This window comes from Rhinolophus sinicus, linkage group LG15 (genome assembly GCF_036562045.2).
Source record: "Rhinolophus sinicus isolate RSC01 linkage group LG15, ASM3656204v1, whole genome shotgun sequence".
Taxonomy (NCBI): Eukaryota; Metazoa; Chordata; class Mammalia; order Chiroptera; family Rhinolophidae; genus Rhinolophus; species Rhinolophus sinicus.
In genome coordinates this window covers 43,773,978-43,788,491 of record NC_133764.1, presented here as the reverse complement: position 1 = coordinate 43,788,491, position 14,514 = coordinate 43,773,978, and the positions used below count along the sequence as shown (strand labels likewise).

General features: G+C 55.2%; 1 protein-coding gene across 2 annotated transcripts; it reads right to left on the bottom strand.

Moving 5' to 3' along the window:
• Window positions 1–81: 81 nt before the first annotated feature.
• On the bottom strand, window positions 82–14,514 carry SAMD14 (sterile alpha motif domain containing 14). 2 transcript variants are annotated; one of them, XM_019740618.2, is made up of 10 exons: window positions 14,187–14,514; window positions 10,757–10,814; window positions 5,474–5,640; window positions 4,743–5,031; window positions 3,881–3,968; window positions 3,708–3,782; window positions 3,443–3,602; window positions 2,809–2,928; window positions 2,567–2,722; window positions 82–1,745 (listed from the first exon to the last, which is right to left on the bottom strand). In XM_019740618.2, exons 2-10 carry the CDS (start codon window positions 10,797–10,799, stop codon window positions 1,590–1,592), a joined length of 1,254 nt encoding a protein of 417 aa, XP_019596177.1. In that variant the 5' UTR covers window positions 10,800–10,814; window positions 14,187–14,514; the 3' UTR covers window positions 82–1,589. The 2 variants fall into 2 exon arrangements, with proteins under 2 accessions (XP_019596177.1, XP_019596178.2); XM_019740619.2 differs by having other exon boundaries at window positions 1,399–1,745; window positions 5,479–5,640; window positions 14,187–14,323.

Genomic DNA, 14,514 nt, shown 5'->3' with positions numbered 1-14,514 from the left:
CAGTACCCAGTGATAGATGTGTCACAGCACCACTCGGGCCCCCTGACCCAAGCCAACCCCCAACTGGGACAGACACAAAGGTCACTGGCACATCATAAGTGTTTATTGAAATAAATTGAGTACTGCCTCCCCCCTTCACATGCAGGTGGGCACCCATATAGCTCCCGATAGTTTCAAGGACCTAGGTGCCTTCCAACCTCCCCACCGGCCCCTCCACCGGGCCCAGATGGTGCTGGTGCCCCCATATCTCAGTTTCCCTCTGAAGCCCCTCTCCCAGCACAGACAGGAGAGGGGAGGAACGGGCTGGGTCCCAGGGACAGATGGCCCTCAAACCACAGTTCTGGGCAGGAATGAGGAGTCAGCATGCACTGGGTCCTGTCCACTGCTCCAGGCAGATGGGAGGAAGTGGAGGGGGCTTCTAATCAGAGGCCCCCTGACTCCATTGGTAACTCTGGCCAGCGTTCCAGCAGCCGGGTGAGCTGCTGGCCAGCACCAGACCTGAAAGCTCCCTTCCTCCAAGAACAGATGCTATCCGTAAGCTGATAGGATACACTCCACCCCCAGAGGGCAGGGGCTGGCTCCACCCCTCCTTGCAGTCTGTGAACCAGAGCCTGCAGTTTTCCAGTTCTGGAGCCCACTGAGGCCCCACTGGGCACCAGGACAGACGGAGAAGGGATGGCAAACCCCTCCAATCTAGCAGTTTCCAGGGGCCCTCCTAGATTTGCCTCTGCTTGGCTAGGGTGAGGATTCACCGGTTCAGTCCCTCCTAGGCATTTGTGGGTGGTGTCCTTTGTCCCCACCAGCTCCCAAGTTTGCTCTGTTTCCAGGGAGGGCTCAGGTACTCTGAGAGAGAGCAGCAGGAGAAGTGGGCCCAGCTTGGAGAGCACGCCCCAGGAAGGATAGACCTGTGGGGATGTCATCTCTCCATTGGAATCACAGGACAGAGAAGGGGAAAAGGAATTTCATCCTCCCTTCTCCTGAAGTCCTTGAGAGACCACGTGGGATAACCATGCTGCTTCCTCTGCTCTCCTGTTGAGGCAGACTGGGAGTCTACCCTGAGTGCAGCTTGCTGCAGTGCCCCCCAGCCTCCCTGGGAACAGAACAGCTCTCCCCACACACAGCCACCTTGGAGAGCTGGAGAGGAACAGCTCCATCCACCTACTCCTGCCGAGATGCTCAGCCACCTCTCTGAGCCCTGGGACGCTGGCCCCATCTCAGGGCCTCTGGAAGGCAGGCAGGCAGACATCCTAGCTCACTGCCGGCCCCAGCACCAGTAGGGCCTGAGGGCAGAGGGTCAGACTGACCCGGGTACCTCTGGGCTCCTAGACTGGATCAGCCCTAGTCTCTCTGCCCTCTTCCCGTAATCTGCCACCGCCCCCAGGAACTGTGCCAAGTGAGTCCTTGAAATCGATTTATTACTGGGCCCTGTCCCTGGGATCTCCCTTTCTGGGGGATCTGGGTCCAGACAGACTGACGGGGTGAGAGAGGGTATGTACCCCAGAGAGCGTGGGGCCAGGCCAGCCCGAGCGTGGCTCCCAGGCCCCCCTCCCTGGAGAGGCCTCTGCCCCCCATGCCTGCCTCACCCTCCCCTAGCTCTTCTTGGCCTCCTGCTCCCTGCGGCGGAGCTTCTCACGCTGCCGTGCAGCCTTCTCCTGAGCCTTGCGCTCCTTCTCCGCCGCCGCCGCCAGCTCCTTCACCTTCCGCTTCACCAGTGCCCGGTCATGCGAGCTGCTGAGCCCCAGGCTCTGGGGGAAGAATCCGAGGGTGAGGGAAAGCGCCCCAGAACCACCCCAGGTTCTTTGTGCTCCAGGGGTACCCTCTCTGGAGCTCCGCCAGCCCTCTCTGAAGTGAAACCTCCACCTCCCACGATTGCAGAGGGATCAGAACTCTCAGGGCAAGCATTTCGAATGGGAGTGGGTTGGGAGAGAGGAGGGTGGAGGGTCCCTGGCCCTTTGCCTGTCCCCCTTCCCATAATCCTTGGCTCCCATTCCTCTACTCAGGATTTCAGCCTTGGCACGCCCCTGCCCTTGCCCTGAGGTCCAGAGATGGAGAGCAACTTGCCCAAGATCACATAGCTGGTCAGTTCGCAAGACCCCTCCTCATTGCAGACTTCCTCTCCACTCCTTCTCTAAGCAACTCAGCAGAGGGTGGGAACAGGCCAGAAACTCCCCAGCACAGAGATCAGAGCCTCCCAATCCTGCCACTTCCCCCCCCCCCCATTTCCTATGACCACTGGCCTCCAAGACTGAGAATCAGACAACGTGATCAAGGCAGAGACTTGCTTCCCGCTATACTGGGAGACTCATGAGTCAAGAGTCAGATGATATGATAGCCCTAGAGGTTAAGGTCAACCTGGAGCTTGAAGGTCAAACTGAAGAATTGGGCATGAGTTTCAAGTCAGATGGAGGACCCATGCTAGAGTGCAAACATTAGGCCAAAGTGCGTGCCTAGAGGTCAGAGGTCAGGGCAGTGGCCCCAGAGGGAGTGACAAGTCAGAACGAGGGGATCCCCATCTTGAAGTTTGCCTCAGGCTCCAGCTGGATAAGGACCTTCCACTCTGACCCACCTTCAGTTTGCTGCCATCCAGCTGCAATAGCTGCGGCCCGTCAACCTGCCGCGCAGCAAACTCAGCGACATATTGCTCCAGGTTGAGGCTGTGCAGCCACTGGCCCACCTGCTGACTGGTCCAGTGGTGGACGGTGGGGAGAGGTTCATCCAGGAACTGGGATGGAGACCAAGGAGAGTGAGGGGGGAAGACATGGCCTGTGACCTGCAACCTGGCAGAGTCAGGGGCCAGGGCTTGCTCACCTCATCCGAAGACTGGGACAGCGTGTGGTAGGGATAGGAGCACTTGGCCTCCTGCCGGGGACCACTTGGGATCTTGGGGCTGCTGCTGGGGGGTGTGGAGTCATCACTCAGGGTGGATTCCTAGACAGGAAGGGTTGCATGCCACTAAGGAGAAAGTTGCCCCCAGCCCAAGGGAGTCCCCACAACCCACCCGCCCCCATCTGGAAGGAGATTGCTCAGTGCACCTCTGCATGAGCCAGGAACATGCACATATGACATGGTGACTTGTGTGAGGCATCAGCATCTGAGGCCTCGGGGAGGACATAGGGCTAGAACTGAGCCAGGCAGAAGAGTTAGCAGAGATGGAGGAGACCTCTGGCTGGGTATATGCAAGGGGAATCATGGTGTTTGCTGATGTGTATTGACTGGATGAAGCAATGAATGAGTCAACAAATGAACTACTCAGAATATGAATGAGTGAGCGCATGAATGCCTGACTCAGAGATGGATGAGTGAATGAAATCACTGAATGGCTCCACGGATGGACAAATGGACTCTAGGAATGCCTGGATCCTAGCCTGAGCCGGGGTGAAGTATGTCCACATGTCACTTGAGCCCCAGAGACAGTGTGGGGGCAAAAAGGCCATGGACTCACCTGAGAAGCTGACTTCTTAGGGCTGAAGCTCTCATGTTTAGGGGAACAGGCAGGGGAGGTGGTGCTGCCGGAAGACGCTGAGCCCTTGCCGCTGTCTGTGAACCAGGAAAAGGGCAGGAACGGGGAGCCCCCTGACCTGCCGGATCCCTCCACCGACTCCCTGTGGAGAGAGCACCCTGCATGGGTGTGGGCATGGAGGGGAGTGCTGGGCCCACGGGGAGCTACGGGTGGAAGCTGTGGCTGAGGTGCCATGGGTACCTCTTACCTGCTGCCCATGGACAGGCGGTTGCTGCCCTTCTCCTTCCGGCTCTTGCTAGTGGATGCTCGACGTAAGGTGACCCTGTGGGGAGGGCAGGGCGGAGTGGGGCAGTGCTGCCCACTGTGCTACCCTGTACTAGACAGAGTCAAGCCTTTGCTTCTGGCCCCTCCTCCACTCACCCCAGGTCCAAGAACTTTCGGCGCGTCTTCTTATCCAGGCCGATGGTCGGGCTGGCTGGCTCGGGTGGGCTGGCATCACGGCTGTCATCTTTTGGGGAAGAGGGAAGGAAATAGCCTGTGCGGCAGCCTGCCTGCCTTCTTCAGCTGCCAGTGTGAAGTCGTAGAAATTCTCTTGCCTTAGAATCATGCAGCCTGGCTCTGGTGCCCGTCACTCGCTGTGTGACCCGGGAAAGTCACTGGAGCTCTCTGACCTTCCTTCGTTTCAAATACGGGAATAATAACACCTGCCTATTTCATGGAACCTAATGGGATGTTTATGAAAACCTTATACAAACCGTAAACCACTGTGAAAATGTAGGGACCCCTACTATTTACTGTTAATTTTATCTTGGCCAATTTCTAACCAGCTTCCCATCTTGCCTCACCTGTCACATCCTCAGAGAAAACTTCCAGAATGCTTCCAACCGGGTCCTTTCATCCCGATATATGCTCTCCCACCACCGTGCAAGTTTCTCACCTAGCACTTGTTACACCTTGTAACTATATACTTAATTAAGGGATGATTTGATTGCTTCCCCCCTGCACTATAAGAAATTATTTCATTCTCTCCCCAAAACTACAAGCCCCAGGAGGACGAGAACGGCAACTGTTTGCTCGTACGTGTGTTCCAGTGCCCACCAGTTTCTGGCGCATCATAGGCCCTCAGTAGATGAATGAAAGAAGCTCAATGTTAACTCCCCCGACCCCCACCCTAAGCCATCCTGTCCCACTTTGTCCAGCCGTGTGCTTCGGTGCCACCAGAGCGGAGGGGCCGCTGCGGTTCCCGCGCGCACCACCAGGGGGCGCCGCCAGGCGCGCTCACCTTCGCTGTGCGGTTCTGCGCGCGGGTGGCGGCGCACGAAACTGGGCGAGCTGTCCGAGGAGGGCGCGGAGCGCGGCGGCGAGCAGGAGGCGGCGGCCAAACCTTCGTGAGAGGCGGCGTTGTGCAGGGGCCGGTAGCGGGTGAGCGGCGAGGGCGGCGGCTCGTCCTCGTCCAGGCTGCGCCGCAACCCGGGAGGATCCAGGCAGAACGACCCCGCGGCCGGGGACCCCGGGCCCGAGTGCAAAGGCGAGCGCAGCCGGTGCAGGGGGCTCCCGCAGCCGTCGGTCACCTGCGGGAGGGGGCAACCGCTCACCGCCAACCCTTCTCCTTGCTCCCCGGAGGGGCTGGGAGCCGGTTTCACCCTGTAAATGGGCAGGAGCCTCCGAGAGGGTGTCCGGACTCCTGGGTCCTTCAAACCCCGGGCAGAGGGGTGGCTGGACAGTGAGAGGTAGGAGACTGGGGCTTTCAGTCACATAGGCTGGGCTTGAATCCGGCCTCTTTCACTTACTGTGTGACTTTGTTACGGAACCTTTCAGAACCGCCATTTCCTCATTTGGAGGATGGGGATGATAATCCCTTGCTTGAAAGGATGAAATGAGCCAGAAAAGAACGCAGCTAATGTTTGTGAGCATTATTATGTCAGAAGCCTGGGGTGTGGTTTCCTTGGAAGAGCGGTTTGGAGGGGCAAAAAGGGTGGGTGGGGTATGTGTGATTGGGTGGGCTGCCCCAACCTTGCCTCCAGGCCCATCGGAGCCTTCACCGTCCTCTGCAGAGCTGGCACTGTCCCGAAGCCTCGAGCGAGAGGGCCGGTGTCTCCGTCCCTTGGCCAGCAGTTGGGCCCGGGCTTTGTGTAAACTGCTGTCCAGTCTGACGGTCTCTGGCACAGCCAAGTCCAGGTCTGCAAACCGGGTGCAGGAGGTAGAGAGCAGACACATGAGGACAGCAAGTCCAGAGGCCCACCTCAAGGGGCCACCTGCACATACAGCCCAGACATTCAACAAATGTTTCTGAATGCCAGGCACTGGGAATGCAGATGAGATGGGAAACAGTCTCTCAGTCTCCAGGAGAGCCAGATATGTCAGCACGTAGATATAGCAGTGGAGGAACCTCTCACAGGCACAGAGGGCAGGACCGCCCTGTTTGGATGGGTCGGAGGAGGGTTGGAGACCCAAAGCTGGGTCTTAAGGTCTGGGTGGGAGTCTGTGAGAGAGGACGTTGGCAAGACTGGTATGTGCAATGCTGGGAAGTAGGGAAGCAGGGGAAAGGGGGCACCTCCAGGCACCTGGAGAGTAGGTTTGTGGAGGGAAGGGCTGGGGGATGAAGCTGGAGAGATCATGGTAACAATGGCTACCACAGAAGAAGACCTACTATGCGTCAGACAACGTATATACATCATCTCGCCTAGTCACAACAACCCCGCAGACTAGGAACAGCTATTAAGCACATTTTAGAGCTGAGCAAACGGAGGCTCAGAGAAGTTATCTTGGCTGAAGCCACCAGCTAGCAGTGGTCTGGGATTTGAGCCTGGCTAGTCTGGCTCCAGAGACTGGCCCTGCTGGGGACCCTGGCTTGGTGTGCCATGCTCACAGTCACACTCCTGAACCTCTAGAGGGCTCACGGTTGAGTTGGAGCAGAGGGACATTGCCCCCTCCCAAACCAGTGGCAGCAGCAGGGAGGAAAGTCCACAGTTCTGTGAAGCCTGACTCCGATCCTGGGTCCGTGGCTCAGGGTAGGTCCTGAACGAGGACGTGGAGGGAGCGTAGGCAAACCCAGTGGATCATGCATAAACGCTGTTGCTCCTAATTTCATTTTTCATTTGCTTCACCCAAGAATGAAGCCTTCACTCTGCAGTCTCTCAGTCCCCGAGCTTGGCACTGGGGTCTCCAGGCAGAAAAGCTTCTTCCCAGACTTCAGAATGGGTTAAGACCTTTCCTCCCCACTCCACCCCCAGTGATTTCAGGGACCCTATCCCATCACTCATCACCCTTCTAGGTTGCCTGCCTCTCTTTCTCTTGTCTGCAGACACCCCCTAAGCCACCCTAGTGGCTCCACGGGCTTAAATAACACCTATGTCTACTCTAGCTCCGGCCCCACCAAGCTGGGCACCTTAGCACCTGCCAGGGAACTTGCCACATCAAGGCACCAGGCACCTCAAACTCAGCCCATCAAAATGAACCCACCACCTTGCCTCACACTGGCTTCTCCTCTGTTCCCTTGGCTCAGGGAAAGTTCCCGTCATCCACCCCGTTCAGACAGCTCCAAGCTGCCCTGCCCCCTCAACCCCAGTCCAGGTTGGTCATTCGCCTGTCCAGCTGCCTACTTGATACTTCCACTTGGCTGGCTGTTCAGTGGGCGTCTTTAACAAACATGTCAAAAGTGGACTCCCCACCCCCCAAGCGGCTGCTTCCAGTCTGCCCAGCTCAGCAAACGGCAGCTCCGTCCTTCCAGCTGCTTAGGCCAAACCCCTGGAGTCATCCCTGACTCTTTTCTTTCCCTCCCACGCTACAAACGGATCTATCCACAGTTCCTATTAGCTCTACTTCTGAAATATATCTAGACGTACTGAAATATTTATGTTGAAATGACAAGATGTTTTGGATTAGGTTCAAAATAATCCAGGGGAAGAGGAGTGGAACGTGCAAGGGGAAATTGATGAAACAACACTATGAGTTGACGATTGTTGTAGTTGAGTGACGAGTAAGTGAGTGTATGAGGGCATACGTCATGCTATTCTCACAACTTCTGATTTCCCACAATAAAATATTGTTTGTATGTGTCTGTTCCACACACTCATATACATGTATACATGTTCGGAGAAAGAGGAAAAAGCACAGGAGAAGAGAAGAGAGGAGAGCAGGGGAGAGGTGGGGAGGGAGGGGAGAGGAGAGGAAGAATTCCTCAGTTTCCCTGTCTAAGTCATCATGGCCTTTAGCCTCCCAGCTGGTCTTCCCTCCTCCTCCTTTTCCCATTTACAGTCTATTTTCAACACAGCCACCAGAGTGATCCTGATAAAACATGTCAGCCGTGTCACTCTGCTCAGTACCCTCCAGTGCCTTCCATCGCACAGACTAAGAGCCAAAGTGCCCCAGTGGCCTTCCAGACTGAGGCTGTGAGGCCCCTACCTCTCTGAGCTTCTGCTTCTCTCTATCCCCGCCCTCCACTCCAGCTCCCCTGGCCTCCTGGCTCTTCCTTGAAAGCGTAACCTGCACCTCTGCACCTTTACATGTCCTCTTCCCTTTCCTGCAAGGCTCTTGCCACAGATTTTGCATGATTCTTCCCTCACCTCCTTCAGGTGTTGGCTTAAATACTTTCTCTCATTGAGGACTTCCCCGACCACTCAATTCATAACTGCCCCAGGGCCGCCATCCCTATTTTTCCCTATATTATGTATCATTCCTTGGCATAGTATATATTCTCATTTTATTTATTGCCTCTCTCCACCCATTAGAATGTCAGCTCCATGAGGGCAGATGTTTCTCTATTTTGTTAATTGCTCTATTTGTTAAACACAGATTCGCCTCCTCACACCCCTAGAACCTGGCCTCTTCTTTCCAACTGGACTGAATTGCCTTAGCTCAGGCCATCATCAGCTGCCCCCCACCCCCCTCCATACTTCATCCCAGGGCGTGGCATTTGTCCATCCTTTGCTCCCCATCTCTGGTCTGTCTCCACGCCCACTTTCCACAAGCTGGAAGAAACTTCCTAAAGCATGTTTCTGACTGTGTCCCTTACTCTCCCGCTTTTGAAACCTGGTGGGGCTGGGGGATGAGGGATGGCAGTGGTTGTCCCAAAGCCAACAACACGAAGTTGGCCTGACTGAAGGAGGAGGGTGGACCAGAGCGGCTCTTGCAGTTGTCCAGAGGCAGCTGGTGTGGCTTAGAGAGGGGAAAGGTTCTGTCAAAGGAGTATCTTGGACCCCAGGCTTGACACCACCACTCTGATCCTTCAGCTGCCCCTGCTTCACTTCTGGTGTTTCCAGGCCCTGGGGCTGAGCTGGGAGAGGAAGCCCTCTGTCCTCTTCTCCCAGACACAGAATCTCCAGGCATTGCCTGGAGGCAGCAAGGATTGAGGACTGACCACAGAATAATAAGAGCTAATACTTACTGAGCTCTCACCGAGCTCTCACTGTGCTGGGTTCCATTCTAAGTGCTTCACAAGTACTAGCTCATTTAAACCCACTCACAACTCCAGGAGGGAGGGACTCCCAGGAATCCCCAGGCAGCCTTAATTTGCTTGAGGGCTTATGGCTGGTGAAGAGCAGGCCAGGGTTATAGGTAGCCTGGCTCTGGAGGCTCCGTTTGTAACTACCAAGCCGGCTATACCTCCTCCGAGGCCTAAATGGGAGTGACTTGTGAGTCCAACCCCTCATATTACAGGTGAGGAAACTGAGACTGGGAGAGGAAAGGTTTGGCTCATGGTGCAGAGGGAGCAGTATTCAGGTCTCCTGGCTCCCAGGCCAGTGCTCTGTCTGCACGGGAGGTGTGTGTGGGGAGGTGGGGAGGGGCAGAGGTGCAGAGGAGTTGATGAGCAGCCTCTACCCCTCCAGCACTCAGAGGCTGCCCAGCCACCCTGGGCCAGGGAGAAGGGCCCTTTGCTCCTGACTACGGGCCGTATCAGGACCATGGTCATCTTTGGAAGATCTAGGGAGCAAGATGGGGCCAGCTTCTCCACCAGTCCCTTGCTTTACCAGGCAACCCTCACCTCCTTTTATCCCTTCCTCCACATCCCCTCGCTGTCTCCTCCCTGGCTGGGAGTTACTCAGGCCGTGGGCAGTGGGAAGTCATGAATATTTAATTGCCTTTCGCATCAGGAAGCGGGCAGGGCGGCTGCAACCTCAGCAGGTCAGGGAGAAGGAAAACAGGAAGGGTTGGGATGAGAGGAGGGGGAGTAGAGGCCGAAAAGGCCCAGAAAGAGGGAGCTCATCTCTGTCGGGCCAGAGGTCTGGCCAGGCCTGGGTGGAGATGGGGCGGCTCAGAGTCTGAAGCCCAGCGGCAGTTCAAGGCTGTGGGAGTCCTGGAGGCAAACCCTCCACTCCACAGGCCCCAGGAAGGGTGAGCTGGAAGCAACGTTCCCCAGGAGCTAGGAGGCAGCAGTTCCTGGCATTGCCAGGGCATGTGGAGGTGGCAGGGGAGAATGAGGTGAGCAGGAGAGGGGGAGGAAAAGAGAGGAAGGACAGCAGAGATAAGAAAAAGGCAGGGGAGGGGAAACTGGGAGGCCCTGTAGCATTCCATACCCAGGAGGCTCTCAAGGCCACACACACAAATGGGAGTCCTGAAGCCTGCACTCATTAGAGGCTTCAGGTGGCTTCTTTCTGTCTCCACCTCTCCCTCCATGTTCCTCCACGATCCTTTGCTCACTGACTCCTCCACCAAATCTAGCTAGAAAATGGTCTTTCCACCCCAGTGCATGCTGGGAACTCTGCCCTGCCAGGTGGTCTTTCTCCGAGCCCCATAGAAAGACTGCAGAGGGTAAATGATGGTGTCGGAAGGTGTGTGCATGCACCCCAGTGTGTATTGAGGCTGAGTGTGTTTTATACATTTAATTTCCATGCACATCCAAGCAGAGTGTGGTCCCTTATTTATGCGACTTGGAGGTAATATGTGTCACCTGTGCTGGGAGATACAGGTGTTCAGCACAGGGAGTTAGGAAGTCTGCAGTCCCAGTTCTGCCACTGTGATTTTTAAAGCAAGTCACTTCAACACCCTGTGCCCTAGGCTCCCTGTCTGTAAAATGGGCACACTTCTGAGCATTATTGTGAGGATTCAATGATACACTGTGTGTGAGATGGGAGTGCTAGTCTAGTACCTGGCATGGGACAAGCACTTAATAAATGGGGATACTTGTTAATATTGCTGTTGTTGTAATTGGCATGTCCACTCAGATAGTGGTGACAAAGAATCAGACTGTAAGGCCACTATACATAAACACACACATTTTAGTCCCCAAGGGACTCTACCCCCCACCCCTCCAGTGCTAGGTGGCCTTGGATAGAGATAGGGCCAAACAGAACTTACCAAAAACCTCATCCACGGGTTCTCGGAGCTTTGAAGACGCCATGACTCAAGAAGAGAACTAGGGAGGACAGTGGGGAAGAGAGAAAAAGACCACTGATAAGAGGTTCAGGCTGGTGGAGGCCAAGGAGCTGCCTTCCCTCAGAACTCTTCCTCCAGCCCCTGGAAGAAAAATCATCTGAAACAGAGCCCAGATTGTCGGGGTTGGATCAGGACGCAGAAGCAAGTCCAGGGTGTCCTGTGGTGGTGGTCCCAGCTGATTTGCTGTGTACCTCTACCCAAGTCACAGAAATTTTCCCCTCACTCTCTTGGGCCTTTTCATCATTTGCCTTCCCTAAAAACTTTTAATCATTGTAAGTTGTCCAACACTAAATCTAAGAGAAATCTCAGAGATTATTAAATCCAATGCTCTCATTTTACAAATAAAGAAACGGGAGAATGACTGGCCTAAGATCACATAATAAGTTAGTGGCACCATCAGGACCAGAACTCAGGTTCTTTCATCTATCCATCTACCTCTATCTCCCTACTTATCTACCCATCTACTTCATTCACTCATCCATCATCCATCCATCCACCCATCCGACATCCACCCCATCCACACATTCACCCATCTTTGCATCCATCAGTTCATACCATCCACCATCCATCTTTTCATCCATCACTCAGTCCTGCCTCCCCCACCCCCCATCACTGGTACATTCACCACCTGCTTTCCTCAACATGAACTGTTCAGGAAGCTGGTGCCATCAGCAGCAGGGCCACTGTTTTTGACAAACTCACAGTTCTAGACAGACTCACAGATGCCAGAGGATATAAGGAGGACTCACAACACAACAGTGGACAGTAACATCTCTGACCCACTGAGTATGTTCTGGGAAGTGTGGATGGGTAGGGGTTGGTTTTGTTGTGCTTTTGGAGGAAAGCACGGAGGGCAGGTGGGGAAGCAGGATATATGCAGCTGAAACAATTTGGACGTGCTTCCTAGTAGATAGGATTATAGCGGCTTAAACCAAGGCCTGGATGTTAAGGAGCAGGGGAATACCAGATGAGGGGAGAGCAAGGAAGCCCGAGGACAGGGGCATACTGCTCGCCTAGGACGTGGTCTCCAATTACTTCTCACACTCAGGTCCCCATGAGAAGGGCCAAGCTCTGGTCTAGATCATACGTTTGGGAAGTGTAGGTAAGCTAGGCCACATGCCTGCTGGGGTCTTTCCCAACTCTCCTCTTCTGTTATTATATAGAGATCATCTCACTGTGAGCTGGCCAGGCTTAGGATTCTTAGTCTCCCCACTTTACAGATGGGAAAACTGAGATGCCAGAGATAAGAAGCAGAACAACCTTGACCCCGTTTCCTGCCCCTCTGCCCTATCCTGGATGACGATCTGTAGTTTTGGAGGGTACTCATAAGGAAAGGACACTGTGAGGAGAAAGGTAGAGGGAGGGGAGCTGATCCGTATTGGTTAGGACTGGGAGAAGCTTCAAAACCACCTCCACCCCAGGCTCCATGGATGCTTAGGGTTGAAAGCAGGAAATGAGGTATGAGAAGGGGCCAGGGACACTGGCCCTCCAAGAACCCTCCTGTCATTCTTGAACTCTGGGTGCAAGTCCTAGAACCTCTCTACCTGTCCTGAAGAGTGAGATGGGAAGGGAAGCTGCCTGTAAGAATAAACGGAATTCCCTCATTCAATCAAAAGGCTTCGTTTGACCAGGACCCAGCTGCCACCTCCTCCAGAAAGCTGTCCTAGATAGCCTTCCCTCCTCCCATTTGTCTACATTAATTTCTAAATCCTCTCTTCCCCAACCACTGGGAAATGAATTTTTCATACTTCATCGATTCCCTAACTCGGTCATCTCTCCCCCACATCTGATGGGAGCTCCCTGAGGAGAGGGGCCAGTATTCCCCACCAAACTAGGGACTCTCTGAAGACAAGAATGGAGGTTCCCTGAGGACAGTAGTGGTGCCTGCTCTCTTAGACTACCTGAGATGGAGATCCCATGTGTTCTTTTTTTTTTTGGTAATTTTTATTTTTCAATTACAGTTGACATTCACTGTTATATTAGTTTTACCATGTGTTCTTATTCAAGGTCCCAGTCCAGGGTGGAGACCCTCTTGTGGATGGAGTCCTCTTTCAGGTGACTTCCGGGCTGGGCTGAGTCTTCCAGCTCATACCCGGCCCAGTCCATCCTGATTCAGCACAAACTGCTTTCTTTCCCTCCCTCCTTCAACAACTAACTCCCTGAAGTGTGTATGGGGAACCGTCCCTACACTGTTCCATGGAGAACTCTGGGAAGCAGGATATAACAGAGGTCACCAGGCCCCTCCCACCAAACCCTCAGTCCAAAACTGAGTCTTGGAAAATTAGACACTGACCCCCATTCACACTCCTACACACACACACACACACACACTCACACTCGACCAGGTGGAAATGAACCTGTTCCTCCAGACACAGTCTTGGGCTCTGACTCTATTAGGCCACTCCTTTTAATCCCTGGAGGAGGAGCACCAATGACCTTTGACCCTCCTCTGGGAGAAAGGGAGGCAGGTGAGATCAAAGCTTGGGGGGGGCACAGTAAGGAGAAAGAGAAAGAAAGGGGCTCAGCCCTGGAGAGGGAATGGGGAGTAGGAACAGAGACAGACCTACAGGTTGGTGGGGATGTCAGTCCACCGATGCGCAGAGAGAAGGAAGAAAGTGCAGGAAAGAGATGAGGGAGGGGAGCCAGGGAAAGCCCAAGTGGAGAAGGAACACCAGCAGCCCTGAGTGAGACCCAAGGGATGGTTGTGAAGAGAGAAGGAGAATCCGCTGCCAGGAGAGGGGTGGCCCCAGCGGAGCAGACTAGAGGAGAGAAGCCCTGAAAGAGCAGAAAGGGACCAAGAGAGAAGTGCAACTGGGAAAGGCGGGGAAGGAATGGCCGGAAGAGGAGGCTGGGGTAGAGGGAATCAGCTGTGCAGCTAGAGAAAGCCGAGTCCCCCTCCTAAGGGCCCAGGCTTGGGGTGTGGGGCTAGCGTCAGAGGCCCCTCCAAGCGCCACTGCAGATGGGGTGGGGGTGGAGGGCAGGGCCCCTACTGCATTCCAAGGGCCCCTATCCTCCAATGAGAGCCTGGCGGCTAGTTTCTTTCCAATCCATCAGTCCAACTCCGCGCCGGGCAAGAAAGAGTTAAGCCCTCTCCCCCTCCCCCCACACCAGTTTTTTTAAATTAATTTCTCCGGGCGGCGGGCGGGAGAGGATTAGGGACACAAATCCTATCTCCGCCCCCTCCCCTGACAGCCCAGCACCCTAGCTCCGCTCGGCCCCCTTAGGGATACGGGAAGAAAGGCCCATGTCGCTTCATCCCATCTAACCACTGGGGGTCCCACCGCGAGCTGGAGTAGCCCCCTGGCTCCGCTTCCCCGTCCACCTCGGGGCCCTTGGGATCCCGGCCCCTCACCTCCAGCATCAGTCATCTTCAGCGTCCGGCGCGTCGGGAACCCTTCGGGCCCATGGTGCTCCGGGCGGGGACCGGGCAGGAGGGGGGCGGGGGCCGTCACCCCGGCCGCGGGGGGCTCCGGGCTGGCTCGATCCGCTCCATCCCGGGAGTGGAGTGGGGGGTCGACAAGGAGGGTCCGGAAACCGGAGGGAATGGGGGGTAGTGTGGGAGAGGTTTGCAGAAAGCTGGAAGCTCGGGCGGGGCTGGACCAGGAGACCTGACGGGAGGATGCTCCGTGTTCCGTGCGTGTGTGAGAGTGTGTGTGTGAGTGTGTGTGTGTGTGTGTGTG

Excerpts from the sequence above, each read along its gene's own strand:
- SAMD14 (XM_019740618.2), bottom strand. The coding sequence starts at position 10,799 with ATGGCGTCTTCAAAGCTCCGAGAACCCGTGGATGAGGTTTTTG. Across the intron at positions 5,032-5,473 it reads CCGATGGGCCTGGAGGCAAG|GTGACCGACGGCTGCGGGAG; the intron begins GTTGGGGCAGCC and ends CCCCTCCCGCAG. Across the intron at positions 2,723-2,808 it reads TGTCCCAGTCTTCGGATGAG|TTCCTGGATGAACCTCTCCC; the intron begins GTGAGCAAGCCC and ends TCTCCATCCCAG.